Source organism: the organism of the source record quoted next, unplaced genomic scaffold (assembly GCF_019419815.1).
Source record: "Pyrus x bretschneideri cultivar Hongxiangsu unplaced genomic scaffold, Pyrus_bretschneideri_v1 Contig4, whole genome shotgun sequence".
In the NCBI taxonomy this organism is placed as follows: Eukaryota; Viridiplantae; Streptophyta; class Magnoliopsida; order Rosales; family Rosaceae; genus Pyrus; species Pyrus x bretschneideri.
The window spans coordinates 801,034-824,158 of record NW_025999723.1 but is presented as its reverse complement, the minus strand read 5'-3'; the positions used below and the strand labels follow the sequence as shown (position 1 = coordinate 824,158).

The 23,125-nt window shown below is 37.4% G+C and overlaps 2 protein-coding genes and 1 pseudogene across 3 annotated transcripts; 2 read left to right on the top strand and 1 right to left on the bottom strand.

Annotated features, from left to right (window-relative positions):
- Positions 1-787: 787 nt before the first annotated feature.
- On the bottom strand, positions 788-4,105 carry LOC125468954 (annotated as a pseudogene).
- Positions 4,106-11,309: 7,204 nt separating this feature from the next.
- LOC103951523 lies at positions 11,310-15,960 on the top strand. The gene is made up of 5 exons (XM_018648484.2): positions 11,310-11,758; positions 12,743-12,936; positions 13,489-13,773; positions 14,281-14,519; positions 14,624-15,960. Exons 1-5 carry the CDS (start codon positions 11,568-11,570, stop codon positions 15,542-15,544), a joined length of 1,830 nt encoding a protein of 609 aa, XP_018504000.2. The 5' UTR covers positions 11,310-11,567; the 3' UTR covers positions 15,545-15,960.
- Positions 15,961-16,771: 811 nt separating this feature from the next.
- Positions 16,772-22,425, top strand: LOC103951524 (altered inheritance rate of mitochondria protein 25-like). 2 transcript variants are annotated; one of them, XR_007251170.1, is made up of 12 exons: positions 16,772-17,040; positions 17,516-18,166; positions 18,516-18,602; positions 19,079-19,120; positions 19,207-19,251; positions 19,479-19,544; positions 19,643-19,699; positions 19,812-19,873; positions 19,998-20,118; positions 20,374-20,517; positions 20,651-20,728; positions 20,824-20,886. XR_007251170.1 is itself a non-coding variant. In XM_009362930.3 (12 exons), the coding sequence occupies exons 2-12, from the start codon at positions 17,564-17,566 to the stop codon at positions 22,216-22,218; spliced, it is 1,299 nt and encodes a 432-aa protein (XP_009361205.2). In that variant the 5' UTR covers positions 16,772-17,040; positions 17,516-17,563; the 3' UTR covers positions 22,219-22,425. The 2 variants fall into 2 exon arrangements, 1 of the variants encoding a protein (XP_009361205.2); XM_009362930.3 differs by lacking the exon at positions 20,374-20,517 and adding an exon at positions 22,188-22,425 and having other exon boundaries at positions 20,824-20,930.
- Positions 22,426-23,125: the final 700 nt, after the last annotated feature.

The following is a 23,125-nucleotide window of genomic DNA, read 5'->3' as shown; positions in this document are numbered from 1 at the left end:
ACATGCGTCTTAAGGAGCTGCTCATCATTCCCTTGTCTCTTCTTATGTTTCTCTTCATATGCTTGTAGCGAACCCATTAATTGCTCTATACTAATTTCTTCCAAGTTTTTAGTTTCTTCAATCGTCACAACAATGTGCTCGAACTTGGGGTCCAACGAGCGTAGTATCTTCTCCATAATTCTAACATCTTCTAACTTTTCTCCGTTTCTTTTTAATTGATTGGAAACGGCTAAGACTCTTGAGAAATAATCAGAGATTGATTCAGACCCTTTCATTTGTAGAGATTCGAACTCACCTCTTAATACTTGAAGACGAACCTTTTTCACTTGTTCGGCTCCTTTGTAAGAGGTTTGAAGCTTCTCCCATGCTTGCTTGGCAGAGGTTGCACTCGAGACCTTCTCAAAGCCATTGTCATCTAATGCTTGGTAGATGAGATAGAGAGCCTTCTTGTCTCTCTTTCTTGAATCTTTCAAACTCTCCTTCTGGGGTTGAGACAGAGTAGCTTCATCTTCTGGCTCAGTGTAGCCTTTCTCCACGACTTCCCAGACATCGTGTGCACCCAAAAGGGCCTTCATTTTGATACTCCAATTATCGAAGTTGGTGTTGTCGAGCACTGGAACTTGGAAGGCTGCCATAGTGTTGCTAGCCATAGCTCTGGTACCACTTTGTTGGGGTTTAAAAATGCTTCACTACTTTGGAGATGTTTATCTCACAAAGGAGAATGTAATGCAGCGGAATTTGATAGGCAAGAGAAAGAAAACACTCAAAGTGTTATACAAAATTTTTATTCTCACACAATCTTAATACAAGAGGAAACACTCAAACACTCTTACACTTCTTCACTCTTTTTCTCACTTCCTCTACATTCTTACATAGCAATACAATCTCTATTTATAGCCTTGATTAACCGACTCACCATGTCGGTGGAATTGGACTAAATTCCTCCTAGCCACAAGTTTTGTGGTTCTAGATATTTCTGCTTGCAAGCTTACTTAAATATTGCAAGAACTCTCCAGATTTTTTAGTATGCATGCCTAATGCACCGACAACCTTTTGCTAGAATTTTCTAGCACATTTCATGAGTTTTCTATGGGCTGGATCATCTTCTTGGGCTGAAGACAAGATTACCATTCAACATTGGCTACGCATAGGGGTCTCCAAAACTGTATTCTTGAGACTGATTCTCTCCCCATCTATTCGGCCTTGCTCTCACCTTCTGCAAACTCGTCCTTCATTGGTCATCTTGTAGAAGATTTGAAAGCTCTGATGTCCGGGATCACTGGAGCAACTGCTGCCCACACGCATCGCCAGTCCAACGAGGCTGCTCACCAACTTGCTCACTATGCCCTCTCCTCTCCTTGTGAATGCTCCTGGTTCGAGGAACCACCCGATATCCTCCTGGATAGGGTGGTACCTGACTTTTTGTATTTATCTCTCCATCTTTTGTTATTTCGAGGTTTTTGATGTACTTCCCAGACTTTTGTTGGTTACCCGGAGTTTATTCTCCTTTATGAAATACATGCAGGCTTCCATCAAGACAGAATGCCTGCATCAAAAGAAGTCAAACATGCAACTTATCCCGTTAATCAGGAGAAAATGACTGAACCAAAGAGAATGAAAAAAAATAACATAAGATCTATTGTGATCAAAATGAAATCAGACTAGGACATATGATTATAGCAGTTAACAATAATGACTAGTTCATCAATTATTAATCAAGGGACGTAAAATTAGCGGGGTATGTGGGAGGTAAAAAATGTGTGTGGGCAACACCACCTAATTACTAATACATGCGGACAGCTACCATGCGGATGAAGACTTCACTGTCGAGGTTTCAACTGTACATCACAGTGTGCCATAATAGTATACAGAGAAGAAGCTCATGAACATATTGATAAGGTTGGAAATTCAAAGGAACCGTTCGCAAACAGACCAGAAGGTGAACAATGAGACCAAATCATCATAGAAGAAAACGTGAAAAAAAATTGTAAAAGACGATGGATTGCTCCCATAAATGTAAACTTTTTTCAATAACTATGCAACAGATGCACACGAACATCTATCCCAGATCCAAATGTCTGCGACATTTAATAGTTTTAAACAAACTAATCAAGCAAGCAATGTGATGAATTCAATAGTTTTAAACAAACTAATCAATTTAGCATAAATTACATCAGTAGAGCAGTTATAAAACCAATAAAGCAAGCAAAAACTTGAATGAACACTTACATTCCATATGAGAAAACAAGCTATCCAGCTTCCCGCCCTCACACCTTCAAAAGCTGCACCTTGTTAGAAAATGCAATGGAAATCCAATCAGGCTGTGCAGCAGACCACTGCAGCTGATTAGTCTCCGCACCTGCGGAGTACATCGACATGGGATCGATTCCATTCGGCCCAGCAACCGTGGGCAGGTCCCAAATGAGCGTCTGAGTGTCATCCCCAGCAAAGCAAATGTGCCTAAAACTTTGGGGGCCTAAGCAATAGCATTCACACTACCTCTGTGCCTTTCTAGCTCCGCCACCGTTAAAACAGTAAAACAGCCGTAAGCAAACCTTAGGCTGGGGTGTGCCGGCCAAAGGCTCTCCGATGGTCAAGTTAGTGAATGAATTTAGACTTGAGCAAGAGAATTCAAGTGTATAGATTGCGTTGCTATAGATGAACCTAGAAGAGTTATACCATGGGAGAGAGCCTTTTTAGGATATAATCCTCGTTCTAAGACGGGAGAATCCTAGAAGATATCTAGTAAGTAAATATTGCATCCTCTTAGGAGTGTGATTACTTATGGTGCATGCCTATCCCTAGGTTGTAGGGACTTCAAGACTTATAAGATTTGATTATGTCCATATCGGATTAAATCACGTGTCTTGTCGAACAAGCATGGTCATCCAGCGTAGTCGCTAGGACTCCATCTATTGCCCCGAAGTAGAGTGATGATGGCACCTTGCTCTGTTTGATACAACTTCGCCCGAAGCTGGTGAGTTCATGATCAGACTTCTAAGGTGACAGTATTTGGATCAACCTTACTCCAACCCTGGAAACTCATGGTCCCATTGTTTTGTTTTCATTCAATTTTTTATTTTTTTTCATTTTTTTGAAAAACCTAAACCTAAAACCTTGTTTGATGATTGTTTTCAAGTTTCAAAATATATATCTACTGCATGCTAACAAAGCCAGCTACCTCATGAGCTGGTAATCGTCACCAAACAAGTAAATGATCCTCTCCTCTCTCCATGGATCCAACTCCCGGCCCGTTCATGACCTTTTGATTCTGGAGTAGTACAATTCTTTGGGAATAGATTGGATCGACAAAGAGGACACGTAAACTGTCCCTCGTCAATCCAAGCGCATCGAGGCACTCTTTGTGAAATACATGTGAACAATTGGAAAGCTCTCTCACCCTTTGCCCTCCTTCCACTCTATCCATGCACATAATACACGTATCGGTGTGCAAGCCATAATACGAATCCTGCAGGTTGCCTCCTCTATATTGCACCGCCGGGAGCTGGTTCTTCACGGATTCATCTATGCAGTGAACCGGTAACGGCACCAACCAAGGCGAAGGGGTTACTTCCGGGAATTGATTATTGTGATCTTGTAGAGCAATACGATCAGAATAACTTATTCCTGGAAGCTTGTGATACTGATCATCACGTAACATAATCATAAACGAGTAGTAGTTGAAGCAAGTTGAGGTTCCATCATAAAACCAATTGGCAATATGGGGAATTACACGTATGACCGTTTGGTTTCATACGTGTGACAACTTGCTCTGATATTATGAAGGAAGTTGAGGTTCCATCATAAAACCAATTGGAAAAATGGGGAGTAGCTCAACTTATTTATAAACTTATGCAATGTCTCTTCTCTCATCAATATGAAATTCATTTTCAACAGTAGTGTGTCTTGATGATCCTGAGGAGATTGAGAAGGGAGAGTACCATTTTGATGAGCATGTTTCTTGATTGCTCCATTTCTTTATCAGATGAATGAAATTCTAGAAGTATATATAGCAAAATAAAAAAAAATAAAAAATAAATAAAAAAAGTAGTTAGCCTTTAAGTAGTGAAAGGATTGTAACGTTCAACAATGAATGAAAAGATCACCTAATTTCTTTAACCGTAAAAGCTAGCATTAAAGATAGTAGGGTACCTAGGGTTCAGCGGCAGCTGCAATTTCGGTAAGGGATAAATGTACGTCTGACTTCTCCATCGGGCTCGCCTTTGGTCTAATTATCCGAGTGGGCTGGAGTGTTTTGGAGAGAAATGAGTGTGGATTGGGTTGCCTATCCCAGTACAATAAGCAATGGTGGAGTTGCTCTAAGAGGAATATTGACATTGATGTTATTTTACTGTTTTTGCTGGTACGTCTAATGTTTAATCAATTCATAGGAAGAAGAAAGTTGAGATTTTACTATAAAACTAATTGGTAATATAGGCAGTAGCACAACTACTATAAACACATGTAATGACCCTTCTTTCCCTAATGTGATATTCAATCTCAACAGTACTACCATGTACTAAAAAAGGGGTGACGGCTTCCCACTTTACGAGGGTCGGAGGAGAACATTTATCATATACAGTCTTATCCTTACTTTGCAAAAAGATTGCTAAATACGGTAAATTGTTCAAATTCACATACAAACTAAACAATATAATAAGAAAACATTTATTCAATTTATACATACATATATATTTTTACAATTCACACACTAGCTAGATAGTTGGATAGTAAAACACACTTTGAATGTGGTCCCTAACTACCAACGTTATTTAATTGAAACCTTTTTGGTTTTTAGTTTTTGATCGAAGTCCTTGACATTAATGTAATAATGTATTGTATGAAGGTTATTATATTTTTGAATTAAAAATGAAATTTGTAGTTATTTATATTAATGAGATTTTAAATAAAACCCATAATTTATGTGATTAAAAATATTAAACATAAATTATACTCTCCAATATATTGTGTGTGTGTGTGTGTGTGTACATGGGTACATTCATCAAAACTAACCAAAAAATTATTGTACCAAAACATGGGTATATTTTTCAAAAAAAAAAGATATTAGGCTTAATAACATTATTAAATTTCTTCTATTAAAATTGATATGAATACATTCTCAAATCAATGAAAAAGAATGTATCCATATAAGTTTAAAATTTGATTAGAGAAAAGATTGAATGAATTTTATATAAAAAAATGTGTACATTTTATATTAAAAACGGGTACATTTTATGTCACATCCCGGCCCGGGTCGGATCACTTTCCGGGCCCGCTCCACCACCATAGCACAATATTGTCCGCTTTGGGCTTACCATTCCCTCACGGTTTTGTTTTTGGGAACTCACGAGCAACTTCCCAGTGGGTCACCCATCATGGGATTGCTCTAGCCCCCTTCTCGCTTAACTTCGGAGTTCCCATGGAACCCGAAGCCAGTGAGCTCCCAAAAGGCCTCATGCTAGGTAGGGATGAGAATATACATTTAAGGATCACTCCCCTAGGCGATGTGGGATGTTACAATCCACCCCCCTTAGGGGCCCGACGTCCTCGTCGGCACACCACGGCCAAGGTTAGGCTCTGATACCAAATTGTCACATCCCGGCCCGGGCGGGACCACTTCCCGGGCCCGCTCCACCACCGTAGCACGATATTGTCCGCTTTGGGCTTACCATTCCCTCACGGTTTTGTTTTTGGGAACTCACGAGCAACTTCCCAGTGGGTCACCCATCATGGGATTGCTCTAGCCCCTTCTCGCTTAACTTCGGAGTTCCCATGGAACCCAAAGCCAGTGAGCTCCCAAAAGGCCTCGTGCTAGGTAAAGATGAGAATATACATTTAAGGATCACTCCCCTAGGCGATGTGGGATGTTACATTTTATATTAAAAAGGGTACATTTTTCATATACCAAATTGGTAATGGGTACATATCAATTTTTTTTTTATAAAATTTAATGGGTACAAACTTATTCTAATTTTATTTTTTATATTCTGGAAATGTTTGAATTGAAAATAATTAGGAGTTTAATAATGATGTGAGTATTAAAACTCTAAATCAATTACTAATTTTTATTATAAAAATTATGTAACTTACATGTAATTCATTAATATATTAATGTTAGAGACCTTGATCAAAATTTAAAAGTTGATAAAGTCTTAGTCAATGAATATTAGAAACTAGGAACCTGATACAAAATTTTCCATCAAACATTTACTCAGTTCAAATGCATATTATATAATGACTAATGAGGCTATGCATGATGCATTCCTTTCAAAATATTTATAATAATAGACACACCACGTCGTAGTATAGTAAGGATTGGTACGTCGTAGTGTAATAAGGATTGGTACGAATAATTGATTGGGACTGAATATCATATAAACTAGCATATGATATGGGCACACATGTGAGAAATTTTTTTATTTTTATTTTTAAAATAGAAGGTGAGAGGAAGAGAGTGATAGAGAATGTGAGAGTAGAAAGTTTTTTTTTAATTTTTTTTTAATTAGAGATATGTTAGGATTACATGTAGGTGAGACTTTAAAAAAAAAAACAGCAAAATTTAGTTATATGAAATTACATTTCTGTCTTATATTTTTTATTCATATTCTGTTTTAATTAAAAGATTAAATTGATAATTTTATAAAATTTTAATTAATAATAAATATTTTATTAATTAATAGAGATCAAGACGAAGTCCAATCGAGCCTAAGGCTCAGACCACATCAGTTTACTGATCACTCAAGAAAAAGAAACCCTAAAGCACTAAGATATTATTATTGCGTGCCGTAGCCTGTACGGACCGAAATCTAATCTTCGAATATATATATGAATGTCAAAGCACGGCAGGTACATGTCACAATTCATATTATGAAATATAATATATTATATATACATGTATACACGTATGATGTGATCACAGACTTTTTGTATGCATCCAAATGATCGCGCGCTTTTGGCGGTAAGAACATATATGTATCAACTTTCTTCCATCCATGACTGTGCAGGGCGTTTGTTTGCCCTCATTAACTGTCATTAGACTAGACTGGACTAACTATTAGTCCACTTTGGTATTTGTTATTATCTGGGACTAGTGTTAATGAGACTAAGCCGGACTTGCCTACACTAAAGGCTTCACTAAAGATTCTTAACGAGAGTCCCCGAAAACCATGGGACTAGTTAAGACTACTCCCTACTCTCTATTTCACTCTCTCTTTCCTCTCTCCTCGCCTTGAACTCCAACCCAAAATCAGGCAGATTCGTCACTCACGGCGCCGTGCATCTCGTGTTTATCATCGATCTCGTAGTCGAGAGGCAACAATTCTCCTCTGCTTAGATCCTCGGCTTGCTCGACCTCCGCTCAACCGCGCCTTCATCCGCCACGACACCATCACCAAATTCCATGGCGCCCACCAAAACCCAGAAAACAAAAATCAATTACAAAACCCATATTATATTCTTCAAAAATGCTTGAGTTGTAAAAAGGGTGGAGTTTGATGATAATAGTGAAAATGAATGGAGTTTGATGGTCTGCAATTTCAACATCCAAAAGATGGCTTTTTCTGATAATAGTGAAAATGAATGGAGTTTGACGATGAAGGGTAAAGTAGAGGAAGAGTGAGAAGGAGTTGGACGGGCAGGGGAAAAAGATGGAGAGCTTTCGGGAGTGGGAGAATTTTTTAAAAATGGGGGAAAAAAAAAAGAAAAAGAAAAAAAAGTAAAAGATTAGATTTACTTATTATTTTATATTATTTTAGTTATTTAGTCTGATACTGCACCAAATGCTTCACTAAGTTAGTCTAGCTTAGTCTAGTCTAAACCAGTCCAACTTAATTCCTGAAGCTAGTTCAGTCCGAGACAGTCCAGTGCAACAAACGCACCCTGAAAGTTCCGAAACTGTCCACTGTTAATGCCCTAAAATGTAAAATGCAAATCTCTTTCCTTTCTTTCTTTTTTTTTTTTTTTTTTTTTTTTTTTTTTTTTTGTATCGATCGAGATGCATGTATCATGTATGTATGCATATATGCATATATGTCAATGATTAGTTTGTAATTTACATTCTGAAAGAAAGGATGCAGAAAAGTCTAAGTTCCGACGTACGTTGGCCGATCGGTATCGATCGAGAGTCAACGTCCACCCTAGGCCACGTATATATACACACACACGATCATACGTGCCTTAAAGTCAACGTTGATCCTTTCAAGTCCTTTGGAAACTCTAAGTAGTTCTTACATTTTCATTACAATTACAAAATTTTCTTCCTCGTGAAAACATCTCAACTACTCGGTCACTATGATACTATCCATTTCAAATGAACTCATCCACGAAATAAACAAAAGGTCAAAACTAAATAAACGTCATTCATCACATGACTTTTTAAGAATTTTTCGTTACGAGAATGAATGTACGAAAAAGGGAATTCGACCTAGGTATAATTAAGCAAGCACACCACGTACCCTAGTCAACTTGGCGTAACCAAACCCATGTATGATATCAGAAAGTTAGCGATGCACCTATATGATTGTGTTGTGGATTCCCTTATGTTTATCGATTTGTTATTTCAACCAAAACTAATGAAAGAAAAGGAACATTTTAGTTCGTTTGTTCTTGAAGCAAACCAAAACTAACTAGTATTGCTAATTAGTGATCCGCCATTTGGTTGGCGATGAGGGTTTATTTGGGACTTCTTCTAAAATAACTAAAAACGCTTTCTAATAACAAAAAAATATCCATGAGTGTGTTTGACAGATTAGCTTAAAAGTGTGTGAATTTAAAAGTGCTTTGTAGAGAAACATGTGCTTCTTTATGAAGCACTTCCAAGTGTTATTCAATAAACACTTGAACTTTTAATAAACTTCAACTTGTTGCTTTACTTTCAATAAAAGCACTTATGAGCAAAAATGATTGGAGAACGTCCTAATATATGTATCTTTCTCTCACACATATCAGATGGGAACACGGTGCTAACACCAGGGAGAAAGGCGGATTTGTGATGACAAGGGCCGAAAGGCTTCATGTTCTCGTTTTATTTTAGTACCAGCATTTGCTTTCTGGACTTGTAATTTTGACTTCTTACTAATTAGTACTACAGTATAATGATATTTCCTTTCATTTGTACTACAGTCTAGTCATGTGGTCTTATGTTTAATTCTCAACAAAAACAAATTCAAACCAAATATTATAACTAGCATATGGTGAAGTTTAGCCCACATCCTCACCCTTTAGCTTAGAGACTATCAAAATCTATTGGAAAAACAATTTTCACTTCTGTGTGCTGAATGAGAGACGAAATCATATGCAGCCAGTAAAGCCAAAGGAAAAACCGCATCTCAGCTCCGCAGCACCTCGTTTATGGTTTCCCCAATCTCACACATTGCAAAACACAACAGAAATACAACGCAATCATGTTTGATCTGGGAATCGATATCAAAACAATCTAGCAAACCTTGTCACCACACATTTTATATATAGCACCAACCAAAACTGTCCGACAACTTCACTTTTCCTTCTTTTTCAAGTAGGGTACTGTCAAACACGAGGGAATAACATATGCGATACATGAGAGACCAACATTAACAGGTACAATTAACACTGGATCTAAAAAGAGGAGAAGCGTGCAAAGGGAAGATACACTACTCACATTGTGGGTCTAGACCAAAGGTTGGTTTGGTATTGCTGTGTTTTGAAAAAAAAGCTGCTTCTGCTATGCTATGAGAATAAGCAGCTGTGAAATAAAACAGCAGAGTGTTTGGTAAACTTTTTTGTAATAGTGCTTTTGAAAAAAAAAAAAAAAAAAGTATTATACTGTTTGATAAACTTTTATGTAAAACAGATGTGAAAAAAAAACCAGTTTTTCAAAGCTGGGTTTTGCAGCTTCTTGTTTTTGGCTTTTTTTCACCCAAAACTGTGAAAAAAAACTAAAGCCGAATGTTTACCAAACACAAAAACAGCTCCCAGCTTTTTTTGATACCGGCTTTTTTCAGAATCACCTCAGTACCAAACCAGGCTCAAGACTAGTTGATAATCAACAATATATAGATCTTTAATGAGTTCAAAGCTAACCATATTCCCTTATAAACAAGCCTCACAGGTAATTGAAGAACTACTTCCAACTAACTCCCCCTAGTGATCATCACTGCTTCCATCAACACACGATGCCTGCATCAAAAGAAGTTAAACATGCAACGTATCCCGTCAATAAGGACAAAATGACTGAACTGAAAAGAATGAAAAAAAAATAATACACGAACTATTGTGATCAGAATGAAATCAGAGTATGACATATGATTATAGCAGTTAACAATAATGACTAGCTCATCAATTATTAATCAAAGGACAAAAAATTAACAGGGTGTGTGTGGAAGGTAAAAACGGTGTGTGGATAACACCACCCAACTACTAATACACACAGACAGCTACCATGCGGATAAAGACTTCACTGTCTATGTTTCAATTGTACATCAGTGTGCCATAATAGTATACAGAGAAGAAGCTCATGAACAGATTGGTAAGGTTGGAGTTTCAAAGGAACCATTCGCAAAAAGGCCAGAAGGTTAACAATGAGACCAAATCATCATATAGAAGAAAACCGTGAAATCTGATCATGGTAGCTCTTCTGTTAAGTTAACGAGTTATCTAATTATCATATTGAGTGCCTCAGTCCATCTTCTATTGATCATATTAGGTTGGATCCAAATTTGATACTGTTTAAATGTATGGAATTAACAAAATGTGAAAATTGCACTTAATCAATAATTAGTCGAGTGTTTAATTTGATAAAATGATACATCTGCACTAAGGGGTCAGAGATAGGTGAGTATTTATGCCTATATTATGACATGCAAACTTATAACATTGTGCAGCGGTGTCAGTCATGTGACCTAAGTCAAATTTTTTCTATTCCAAATTCTTCACTATGTTACTTTTCCCAGTTCGTTAAACATCGAAATTCAATTGAAGCAACATCCAATAAAATTAGAACAATATAGAGGAATAACAACGGGACTTGCTCAAGAACCTGAATTTTTTTTGGGTCAAAATGTTTTTGGGCTTAGAAGTTGTAAAAACTGAAGCCCAAACATATCACCGTCCACGTGTTGAAGACAGAAATGCTTTCGCAGCACGCGTTGATTGGGACCAAAAGTCGTCCGATTTCCGCAAGTGGTATTAATCCCCCCACAGACGACCACAGAGATGCATGACACAGACCCACTCTTTACTTGCTCAGCCAGCCCACCTTCTTCGACAAACCATCCAATTTTTATTATTTTTTCCATATTTTTATTTATTTATTTATTTTTTTAACAGAGAGAAAACAAACAGAGGACAAATAAAATAAAGGCATAGAAATGAAAAATCCCCAATTCTGAATGGAAACCCTAGCCCTAACCCCAATTTCTCAAATTGGACCCTCCATTTTCGTAATTCTTCGGATCTTCCCTCCCGCACTATTCTTTGCTGGAGGCTGAGCTCAGCTCCGACTTCCTCCATTGTTCGCCGACCGAGAGAAACACAAGAGAGAAAGAAGGGAGAGAGAGAGAGAGTGTGTGTGTGTGTGAGTGCGTGCGTTTATGTGTGTTATGGGTAGTGCGGATTCAGGTACGGGCGATTTCAGCGTAGGATCGATCGTCTGGGTGAGGCGGAGGAACGGGTCCTGGTGGCCGGGGAAGATAGTGGGCCCGGAAGAGCTCTCCACTTCGCATCTCACGTCGCCTCGCTCTGGGACCCCCGTCAAGCTTCTCGGCAGAGAAGATGCCAGTGTGTATGTCTCTCATCATTTCCCCTTTTCTGCAAAATACTTGTTAGTTTTAGCATATGGTTGTGATTAGATATTTATCTAGAAATCAGCAAAATAATGAAGTTTAGCGAGTGTAATATCATGTTTTAACGTTTTATTGTATGAGTGAGCCGTAAAGAACGCGGTTTTTTCTATTTAACTTGAAGAAATCACAACATATTGGAGCAGAAGTAGAAACCCATGTCAGAAAATTACTGCAACTTAGGTTTATAAGGCATTGAAGATGAGATTATGGAATGGAAAATATTTGATTAGTTGTACAATTCGGAGTCAAATGAAATGTTAAATGCCAGGACTTAAACCCCATTCTATGCATACCTTTAGGTACACCCTGTCATGAAATACTTTGGTTATTTGTCAAAGGATAAAGAACCAAGCTCCGAAAAATCTAGATCTTTCATATAGAGATGAGAGATTTCTGGCACACGTCTGAACTTTGAGCATATTATTGTCATAATTATGCCTTGTTTGCTTAAACATGTATTTTGATGATAGATAAGGTATATCCTTATGTTGAGAATTTATTTGTTAGTCAGTGAGTGTTTGGAGAAGGGTAACAACAAAATCACGAGAGCAGTGGATTCTCAGAGATGTTGTACTAGTACCTTGGAGGCCTTGTCATTATTTCCATGCCATTTTAAACTGTGTTTCAATGTACATATGATTGGTTGTCGTGTAGAACTATTTAGCAGAATCCTTCAAATGGTTCAGATCTCCAGAGAATGATTGCATACTGATGACTCTTTTGGCCTTATCTACCTAGCAGACATTTTTTTTGTTACAGATTAGTGAAGATGGATTCGATTAACTATGTTACTTTTATGGAATAGTCTTCTCTTGTCAAACTGGAGTCTGTTCATACTTGCTGATTCTTCTACTCATGCCTTCTTTGGTTTTATGGTTTTACCTACTGCTATAGTAATGGATATTCTGTGGTATTTCTCTCAGTGACTGGTACAATCTGGAAAAATCCAAGCGTGTTAAGGCATTTCGATGCGGTGAGTTTGATGATTGTATTGAGAAGGCCGAATCAGCGCAGGGTATGCCTATAAAGAAAAGAGAGAAATATGCACGTCGAGAAGATGCTATTCTTCATGCGCTTGAACTTGAGAAGCAGTTATTGAAGAAACAAGGAAAGTTAGGTATAACTTCTGAACGCTTGAACAATAAATTATCTGATGCTGTGAAAAAGGAGTTAGTTATTTCTTCTGGGAGCTTGGGAATTGACAATGTAAAACTTGCAAATTCCAAATCACCTACGTCTCATAGAAATGACATTATAGGCAGTCCTATGTCTTCAGAAAGAGTCGAAGAGGGAAATCAACTAAGTGGTGATGATGATCATTCTGAAGTCGTGCCTCGGATGAGAGGCTTGCAAGACTTTGGTCTCAAAATTGCCCCTTTGAAGCGAAAAATTTCTTCTATTGCTTTAAACGGTTCTTTGAAACCCACACTTAATGGTAATGTTCAAGCTCTTAGTCGTGGTGGTCTTAGCATGGGAGGAACAAGTCATGTGAATGGTAAACATTCTTTAGAGCAAAGGAAAAGGTCACATGATGGATTAAGTGATGAAATTTTGGTCAAGAGACCTGATAAACGTCGTCCTCTTGTTCAAGTTTTGCAGAATATTGCAAAATTAGCAGTCCCGCAGTCCTTGCAACCTGACAGTACTACTCTTTCTACTTCTGTTTCAGGAGTGGAGCCAACGGGAGTTATTTACAAGGCAAAGAGGAGTAAAATTGTATATTTGCCAGCTGAGTCTGGTGAATCCTTGGGGTATGAAGCATCTCCTTCAAACCATGTAGAGATCTCAGCTTCCCCAGTTGGTGCTCGTCCTCATGCTGAGTCCATGATTTCAGAGAACACTTCTGGTTTTACAGAGGATGACTCTGATTCTTCTGAAACTGATACTTCTGAGTCCGAGTTGGATTCATCTGAGACCGAACCAGATATGGATGAAGACATGCCTTTACTTTCAGGTTCAGCTTTTTACTATCTTTATATTTTGAAATTCCATGGGTTATTAGTTGCCAGATCGTCTGATATAAAATAGTCCCAATGTTCATATTTGTTGGAAAGTTAAGCTCTATGATTCTTATTTATAATATGTATGTTACATGATAGTATGAATTCTTTTTGCATTTACCTCCTTTAATGTTTGGTACGCGTATTTTGATCTTCCAGGGAAGATGTGATTTGTAGCATGTTTCTCTCATCTCAATGCACAGATTGTGATTCAGCAGTTATGCTTTTAAGCGTTTGCACTCCAACTACAATCTATTGTTTGAACTTAAACGAAGTCTATCCTTCTTAATTCTTCCTTATTTTTATTCTTTATATTTGTAAATGTGTGCTGTTATAAATTTTGGAATATGCACTTTATGCTATTGCGTTGGTCTCACTGAGCTTTGGCCTCAAGTGTTCATGATGGCTTCGCCACTTCTTTGTCAACACCCTCTAAGTTTTGTATGTACATTAATCTACAGAACCAGAAGTGGGAAGATATGAAGCACAAGAACACAGAATCATGGTTGGTGAGGAGCCTGATGAATTATCGCATTCTGGTGAGATGTCTCACCTCTATAGTCATGACTCTCTATTTGCTAGTGGAGCTGTGTCCAAATGGCAGCTGAAAGGGAAAAGGAATATCCGCAATCTTACAAAAAAGTCTATGGATGCAACTTACGGAAAAGGCTATAATTATGGACCGTATTCTGAAGAAAAGGTATGTGCTTTCATCTAAAACATTCGTAAATCTCAAGTTTATGTTGATACATTGATTTTAATGATTATCATCATAGGGCTAATGTGGATAGTAATGATTTTCAGGCTGAGTTTGTACTGGAAGATGAATACTCCATGGCGTCAAGAGCTTCAGCAAGACGTCAAAACAGTGTTGGTCGGAATATGATTGATTGGGAGGACTGGACCTGGGAGGATAGGTCTGCTTGGAACGAATACTGGGACATCAAAAGAGAGCGCTTTCACCCGGTATATGATGGCCGTCATCATTATCGCAGGAGGCCAAAATACTTGATAGATGTTGACTTGAAGGTCCAGGCAAGTTACCAAAAGGAGCCTGTTCCAATTGTTTCTCTGATGAGTAAGTTAAATGGGAAGGCAATAATAGGGCACCCAATCCAAATTGAAGCCTTAGAAGATGGTTCATCCAACTCGCTTCTTTCAACAGTTGATGAATTTGGTGAAGAAGCAATTGACAATAATGGGGTTGCAACTCTTCCACACGCATGGAGGACGGCAAGGAGGACAGCAAATGTTCGAGTCCCACGCCCTCATTTATCATCTGCATTGGATGGTGATGAAACTGCTAACTACCCTCCCTTTTCAGATGAAGAAAGCAGACCGCCATTTAAGAAACTAAATATAGGGAGTTTCAGTAACAAGGCAAGCCAGGGCAAAAGGAGCCTTCCTTACAACTCTCGGCTTCCCACTGATAGAAAGTTCTCAAAAAAGGCGGCCAAGAAAGTGATCCTATCGTCAAGCCAGAAAACAAGGACCATATCTTCAATACCCGTTGAACAGAATTTTAGTAACAAGCGAATGCATCATGATAGCAGTAGTTATCAAAGGGAAGGGCTGATCAAACCGGAGTCTTCTGGGGCTGCTACTACTGTAGCTTGCATACCGGTGAAATTAGTATTTAGTAGGTTACTTGAGAAGATCAATAGGCCTCCATCAAAAGCAGTTAGTACGGTTTTATTGAATAGCGAAAAGGAGAGAAATTCGTGATAGATTTTACCTGTACATTGTTATATAGTACAATAAGTTCATACTGCTAGCACCATATTTTACTGCTATTCTCTTCTTTCTGGGCGAGCACTACCCACCAGGGTCCAGGACACTAGAAGAAGACCGAGTTTTTCTGCCGTCTTTTGGAATAATCAGATGAAGCGGGTAACGGACATGAGGAAGCAGCCATGGAAGTACACGGGTTGTTAACTGCATTGCATTTTGCTGGATATGGAATTCTGAGGATGTGAAGGAACTAAGGTTATGTTAGGGAGGAAGTAGGTGATAGATAGAATTCATAGGAAAATGTACATTTAATTCCATACAAGGTTATTAATATGTATCTTGGCTGTTTTTCATTGACTAATTTAAGTAATAATATATAGCTATGAAAGTGGGGGAATGTGTTCTGTGAATTTCCAGTTGTCACGTTATCATATTAATGTGTGTGTTGCTGATATTTCATTCCTTTAAAATGCTCAAGCATTTCGAATAGGAAATGATTTCTGCGCATATAACCCTTAAGAAATGCTAAGGACTCTTAAAAAAAGAAAAAGGGACTTTTCATGTAGTCTTTGCTATTTGATGTTTTGGGCACAATGTTTTGCAGTGTTGGCTAGAACTGATGTTAAATTGTGAGGTGACAGAGTACTCACATAAACTCCTACTTTGAAAGAATCCACTTAGCATTTCTCATAGTATTTTTGCGCACCCTTTCTATTTTCTTACTTTGATTTTTGAGGTATATATTTACAAGTAAATTGGATTGTCAGTCGCTAAACGTCAGCTTTGTTAGAATTTCTTGAATTAAAATTTGTAGGGATTAATTTAGTTATGGTTATCAAGTTAAAAATTCATTAAAATTGATAAAATATTCTGTCAATTCCGTAAATAAATTCTTAAAAAATTGTGCAGGTAAAAAAGAAATTTTTAATACAAACGATATTACTACTATGAAATAACATTATAAAGAGGAAAAAAATAAATAAACTCAATATACAATGAATTAAATAAGTAACCATCAGCCACTTAGTATTACGATCTAGTGATATTCTTCTTCATTCGGGAGTGAGAGGTTTTAGATTCGAATTTCTTAAATGACGAATTCAATATCAAATTATAAGTTTGCGTGCTTAAAATTTTCCTTCAAAATTGCATGTGTTAAAATGCAGCCCAACCCATTTAAGTTGGGTTGATTTAGACGGTTGGCACTGAAATTACGATATTGTGTCAGGCCAGCTTTTATATATCAATTACAGCTGACACGGATTGGTTCAATACCACACTGAATACAAAAACGTTAAGAGTCTTTGTCTCGTTCACAGGCAGAGAGAGGAAGTTAGAGAGAGAGCGGGAAAGCTTGGAACTTCATCGGGGAGAGAGAGAGAGAGAGAGAGAGAGCGGCAAAGCTTGGAACTTCATCGGAGAGAGAGAGAGAGAGAAAGATAGCGGGGAAAGCTTGGAACTTCATCGGAGAGAGACAGAGAGCTGCATTGGTGAGTTCGTCTTCCTCCATACTGCTCACAAGAATGTTGTGTTTCTTGATAACATGTTGACGATCAAAATCTATTGCGATCAAATGTGACCTGCGTTCTTCGATTCTTCGTTTTTTTCTGAATTAAATGTTGGTTATTGTACAGAGGATTATATGTTAAGCGCTAGTGGATTAACACTTCATTTTCTTTCTTTTGGTAATCTCATGGAAAACAATCGATGGAAAATAATGATAGAGCTTCAGAAAGTTCACTTAAGCATTGGGATTAATTGTGGTTTTTTGCTTATTTCTTTTCTTTGCTCAATTTCATGGAAATTCTTTAGTTTCTGTTAATTATGTATTATGAAGCGTTGGAATTAATTGTGATTTTTAGCTTAGTTTCTTTTCTTTGGCTTAATTTCGTCGAAAGATTCTTTATTTTCTGTTAATTATGTTTATTTTTATAATAATTGTGATTCTGTAATCTGCATACGCAGATATATGCTTCGGGTTCAATCTGTTCAAGAAATTGTAATAGATTATAGATGAACTGGACAAGGTTTTCCACCAAGATTTACAAAACTTGTGCAGCAGATTCCAGATGTGGATCCTCATTCTATCATACTAGAAAATCCCGTCACAATGCTACTGATAACATCGAAAGCATTCAGGTCCGCTGTGGTTTTCAGTCTCAAAGAGGAAATTTACCTGCTACTTCATGGCCTAGGGATGGATCCTGTGTTGCTACCGTGGCGAAAGATTTTCAAGATTCTGAGCAGAGGTTGATTGGATCAAGAAATGTAATTTCAAGGTTTAATGGAAATTCTGTGTGGTCAAAGCAGAGCCTGGTATCTTTGTCTCGTCAGTTTGGACACAAGGCTGGTAGTGGTGGTGATCCTGAATTGACTAGGGACTTCTTTGTACACCTCTGGGTTGCAGATAGGAAAATGGAACAGTCTAAAAGAAACGGAAGAGGAAAAGCTGTGAAGTATAGTAAACAAACACCGTACCACTATTCATCCTACGGATGGTGTCCAAGTGCACCTTTCAGTCAAGCAGCCTCTTTTGATGAGGATGAACCCAATATGAAGCAACCGCCTCCAAGCCAATCCATCTCGGGATATCTGAAGCCAGAATCTCCAGAAGAGGTCAAATTTTTGCTCCCTATTTCTTTTTTCGCTCTTAGAATTACAGCTTGTCAGTTTATCCACTTAGATGCAATAACCTAATTTTCCATGCTCCCCTGGTATTGTTTTGTAGTAAGTATCGTTGTTTAACCTTTCAACTAATGTATGCTCTTAAAGAGTAGCAACTGAAATGTGATTTTTGCTGCTGTTATAGACATTCGCTTATATAACTATGCTATAATTGTTTGCCACAATTTTTTACTTATGCTCATCCTTCTAAGTCTCTACTTTCTAGTATCCAAGTCATTCCTTGCTGTGCCTAGTTTGAGTAACATGAAATGTCTTACTTGCCTTTCGTTTTATTTTTTAGGCCCAGGTGATGCCTCTTCTTGCTAGATCAAATCTGCTGATTACTAGGGAGATAGAGTGGGTAAATCTTACTCTTGGATTTGAGCAGGTGATTCTTTGCCCTATTATTGTTCTTCCAGGGACTAGTTTGTATGTACATATTGTCATGGCCAGAAGGCTAAGATTATGTACTTCGGTGCTTGACATATTTGCTGGTTCTAAAACTGTTGACTTCTATTAAAAACTCTTGGTTTTCTTTCTGTTTGCCCCCTTCCCCTCAAATTGTTGGCCTTGAATGTTCAGAAAATATTTTATAAATTTAATAGGTCTGATGTGTTTTCCACATATCTTTTGAGAACCAAGTCAGTTGTAAAAGTTTGTAGAATTCTTCGTCTCAGCATCTCTCTCTCTCTCTCTCTAAACATACATACATACATACATACATACATATATATATATATATATATATATATATATATATATCATTTTCACTCTATCTGACATTTATTGGGCATTTTATTTTTCAGTTCGTCTTCTTGCTTCTAGTGGTATTCTAGTTACTAATTGTATTTGACATAATTCCAGGAAAATCGGTATGCAATAGTGGATGTGTGCTACCCAGAGTCAGTGAGTAATCATTCTAGTTCACATCACTCAATGTTTAGGTTTTAAACTAATGGACCATTTCCTGTTACTCAATGTTCTTTTTGTAGCCTGTTGGTTTTATTCGTGAGAAGAGTCAGTTTATTGGTAGACAGGTACTTTCTAACCCAATCTTTACATTTTTGGCTGATATTCTTTCATGTACAGTTATGCAGCTTGAACATGACATAGTTATTTAGTTACTTCATTTTGAATATTAATCTTGTTATTGATATGCTGATTCAAATATAAAATTACCTCCTTTTGACTACTGATTGCTTCTTGTGCTTTATGTTATCTTATAGAGGTTTTTCTGTGCTGATGTTTGCTTTTCATTTTGCAGTTGCTTCGCCTCAGGCGCCCTTTTGTTGCTCATGTAACTGATGCCATGTGTAATGAGCTCTTTAGGGTGAGGATATAGAACATTTATTTTTGTCTTTTTAGTTGGAAAAATGCATTCTGAATATACTGACATATCAGTTTTATCTCTCATTTTGTCTTATTTAGGTTCGCAGGCCTTTTTGGTGGATAACCAGCTCAATTTATGTAGAGATCAACAGTAAGGTTGGAAAACTTGACATAACTTCTGTTGGTCGCCACAGCAGTTAAAGAGATTGTTGAGCATGTGAATTAGCATTCAGATTGTTGATGGTGTTGGATATCTGTTACTTTCTAGGAAATCGGTGTGGTTCACAGACGATGGCATCTTTGGAGGAGGGTGTATGATTTGTACCTAGGGTAATTTCCAAATGCTACTTTATTTTAATGCAGTGTTTATTTGATTCAGAATGAGTTACCTCATGTAGTCAAGGTTAGTGCCCTATACTGCACATTGTTGCCTTATGCTACATGGTTGTTGTAGGAATAAGCAGTTTGCAGTTGTAGAAAATCCTGGCTTCTGGCATTGGACTTTTACTTTGAAGGACATTGACGACAAAGTTTTGGCTGAGATAGATCGTGAATGGAGGGGTTTCGGCTTTGAGGTTTGTTTTCTTCTTTTTTTCTTTTCCATTGTATCAACGTATATAACTGCGGTCAAACATACAACATTAATATCTTATGAAGAAAGTATTTTATGTTTTGGAAGATGCATTTAGGGACCTAGATATCTAGTGATTATTTATGGTAAACTTGATCTTATCAAATTATGAATCTTTTAATTTTGGTTCAGTCTTTATGTGCATATTTGGATTTTTTTTGTCAAATTTTCTTTTTCATTGGTTCCTTAAACCTCAAAGCATAAGGTATCATATTTGATCCCGCACCGATGTGTACACCCTATGGGCCTCCTCCGGTTGTTTGTGCCGGCCATCTGGATTGGAGGGTCTACACATGCCCTTGGGGATATTTAGTTGGATTGAAGACCGAGAAAGCTTAATGATGTATATCTTCTTTTACCAAAGATCTTTTATATTTGTATTTTTCAGTTAAGCTATTAGATTTTATGTGGCATTGTTTGCAAATTATGTTGTAGATTTACCAACTAATGTTTTACTATACTTCCATATCATTCAGATTTTCACTGATGCGGGGCAATATGTGATTCGGTTTGGGAGTTCTGATGCCAGCTCCATTACTGGTTCTGCTAGATTGGTAGAGTACCCAATCAGAAAAACGATGTTCTGTTTGATTTGATTTATTCCATTTAATATTCTTGCTACTTTTTCTCATTAATTATTTTATGGCAGATTAACGAGTTGGAAGTCATTCGACCACTGACTCTGTTAGAGAGAGCTGTAACTGTTGCCCTTGCTGTATCGTTGGACAACGACTATTTCTCAAGACACGGTGGATGGTAAGCCAAAATCCAAATGACTGTTTCTTAAGAAACCATGTCTAGAATGTTCATTGTTAGCTCAGACCTTTGCGTGTATCTGTACATCCTGACTTGGTACTAACCACTGGCGTGTGCCATACAAATTTAGAAAGTTCCGATATATAGACTCAGGCACTCCAACTTCTGTCATCTTCCATTGTTTTCATAGTCCATCTTTGAAATCTATGGGAAATTTGGAAAAATAGCCAAAATTTGGCTTTGTCTATAATTTTGGCCTTCCGTTTTGGCTTATGATAATTGTAACCGAAAGTTGGCATGAAAGTACTCAGATACCTTAATTATTAGAAACTTATTTCCTTTTCTGTCATTTCCCCTTCCCCACCCCCTCTTTATTCTCTTCAGTGCCGACCAACTTCCATTTTCTTGATCTACTTACGCAAACTACCGCCATAACTGGTACCATATTTCCCAACATACTCCTCTGAACTCTTCCGATCCTTCCTGCGCGTATGTATACCTCTTCAGCTATAGAAGGAACAGACTTTATGATTTTATTGAAAGAGAGAACGAATTAACAATCAACATAGCTTTCATACTAAAAAATCTAAAACAACGGGAACACATGGCACCCAATTAACTTGCAGTAGCATCTGTATAAAGCTTTAGATATTTCTAAGTCGATCATTGATTGATCGATAAAGATGCAAGCTTTGTAAAACAGTAAATATACGAAAACATGTAAAGAAGTAACAGTGTGTCATTTGCACATGACAATTAAATTGAAATGTTACTCTACAGAAACAATCAACATACCTTAAAATAATCTTGTAGTATGAATGAGTTTCTTAAAAATTAACTTTCATGGCGAGTGTAGATGGTAATACTTAGGATTACAACAGTAGGGAGGATGAGAAGGAAAGATGCAGCTGATGAGATGCGAGGGGAAACAAATTAAAAACTAAAAAAAACTTGGCGGTATAAGCGTGCTTGAAGAGGGGAAGAGAGATGTGGTTTAGGGTAAGGTTATCATAAATCAAAAGAGTCGGCTAAAATTCTAAATGGGACCTAAATTTCAACAATTTTCCAAATTTCCCGAAATCTTATGTTCGTTTATTCTTTATACAATGTATGTCTTGGAGTGTTGGAGTGTTGGAGATTGTTTCAGTACTTAGAATGCCATCTCTATCCTCGTTGCCTATTGAACGAGAGTTGAAAATGCAGGCTGATGTTTTTTGTATGTGTTGTGCGTGCGTGTTTTTCTTGTTTCGGTTCCAGGGGATTGCCATTTTATGAAGTAGGAGAATAGGTGTGGCTGGCTGTATGCAGACGAAATGAAAATCCATACGTGTTCATTCTTAATATTCGAGGGCTCTCAAAGACAAGGCCTTCCCGGCTGCTTTTAGACGGGCGACGGCTGGTTTGGTATTGCTGTGCTTTGAAAAAAAGCTGTTTCTACTGTATTGTGAGAATAAACTCATTTTTGTTACTTTACGTTTTCAATTTTTTTTTCCACCTGAAACTGTGAAAATAAGTTGTTTTTAAGTGTTTACCAAACACCTTTTTGAGCTCAACTTTTTTTTATACCCACTATTTATAAAAGCACTTAAGTACCAAACCAGTACTCTGGTAGGTGATACGCTGTTTTTCTTGTTTATTTATGAACACATTATTGTACTTGAAGTCGTGAAGTGCCTGCCTGTGATGATGAATGAGGAAGAATTGTAAATTGGCATATCTTGGTGTTCATAGTGGATCATTTATCTAATCCTCGATTAGAAACTTCTTATTAACTTCAAATTCCGACATCATGTCCTTAACTCGTACAAACGTGGCTTGATTGTCCCGTTAACTCAAACTGGAATTTGGGATTTGCATAATACCAACTAGCAATATCTCAACAACATTGGCAATATTTCGACTTGCATCCAACCTTAAACACGTATCAAGTTCGGGGCGTATGTCCGCTCTCTAGCAACCAAGTTCGAATCGACTTATACTTCTGTAAAATTAGAAATAACAAAAGGAAAAAAACAAAAAAAGGACAAATTTGAAAATAATTTATTGAGGACAAGTGTAAAATCCAATTGGCTGATGGCTATAAACAATTTGTTGCACCCTTCACAATCATTCAATCAGGAGGCGTCTATTGTGTTTACTATTTGGCCTCCGAAATCCCGCGGCAAGAGAAATGCTAACAAGATTCTTTAAGTAGA

Bases quoted from the DNA above. Each gene is read 5' to 3' on its own strand.
- LOC103951523 (XM_018648484.2), top strand. From the start codon at position 11,568: ATGTGTGTTATGGGTAGTGCGGATTCAGGTACGGGCGATTTCAGCGTA. The intron at 11,759-12,742 runs GTATGTCTCTCA...TATTTCTCTCAG, and splicing joins GGCAGAGAAGATGCCAGTGT to TGACTGGTACAATCTGGAAA. The intron at 14,520-14,623 runs GTATGTGCTTTC...AATGATTTTCAG, and splicing joins GACCGTATTCTGAAGAAAAG to GCTGAGTTTGTACTGGAAGA.
- LOC103951524 (XM_009362930.3), top strand. From the start codon at position 17,564: ATGAACTGGACAAGGTTTTCCACCAAGATTTACAAAACTTGTGCAGCA. The intron at 18,167-18,515 runs GTCAAATTTTTG...TTTATTTTTTAG, and splicing joins AGCCAGAATCTCCAGAAGAG to GCCCAGGTGATGCCTCTTCT. The intron at 19,252-19,478 runs GTACTTTCTAAC...TTCATTTTGCAG, and splicing joins GTCAGTTTATTGGTAGACAG to TTGCTTCGCCTCAGGCGCCC.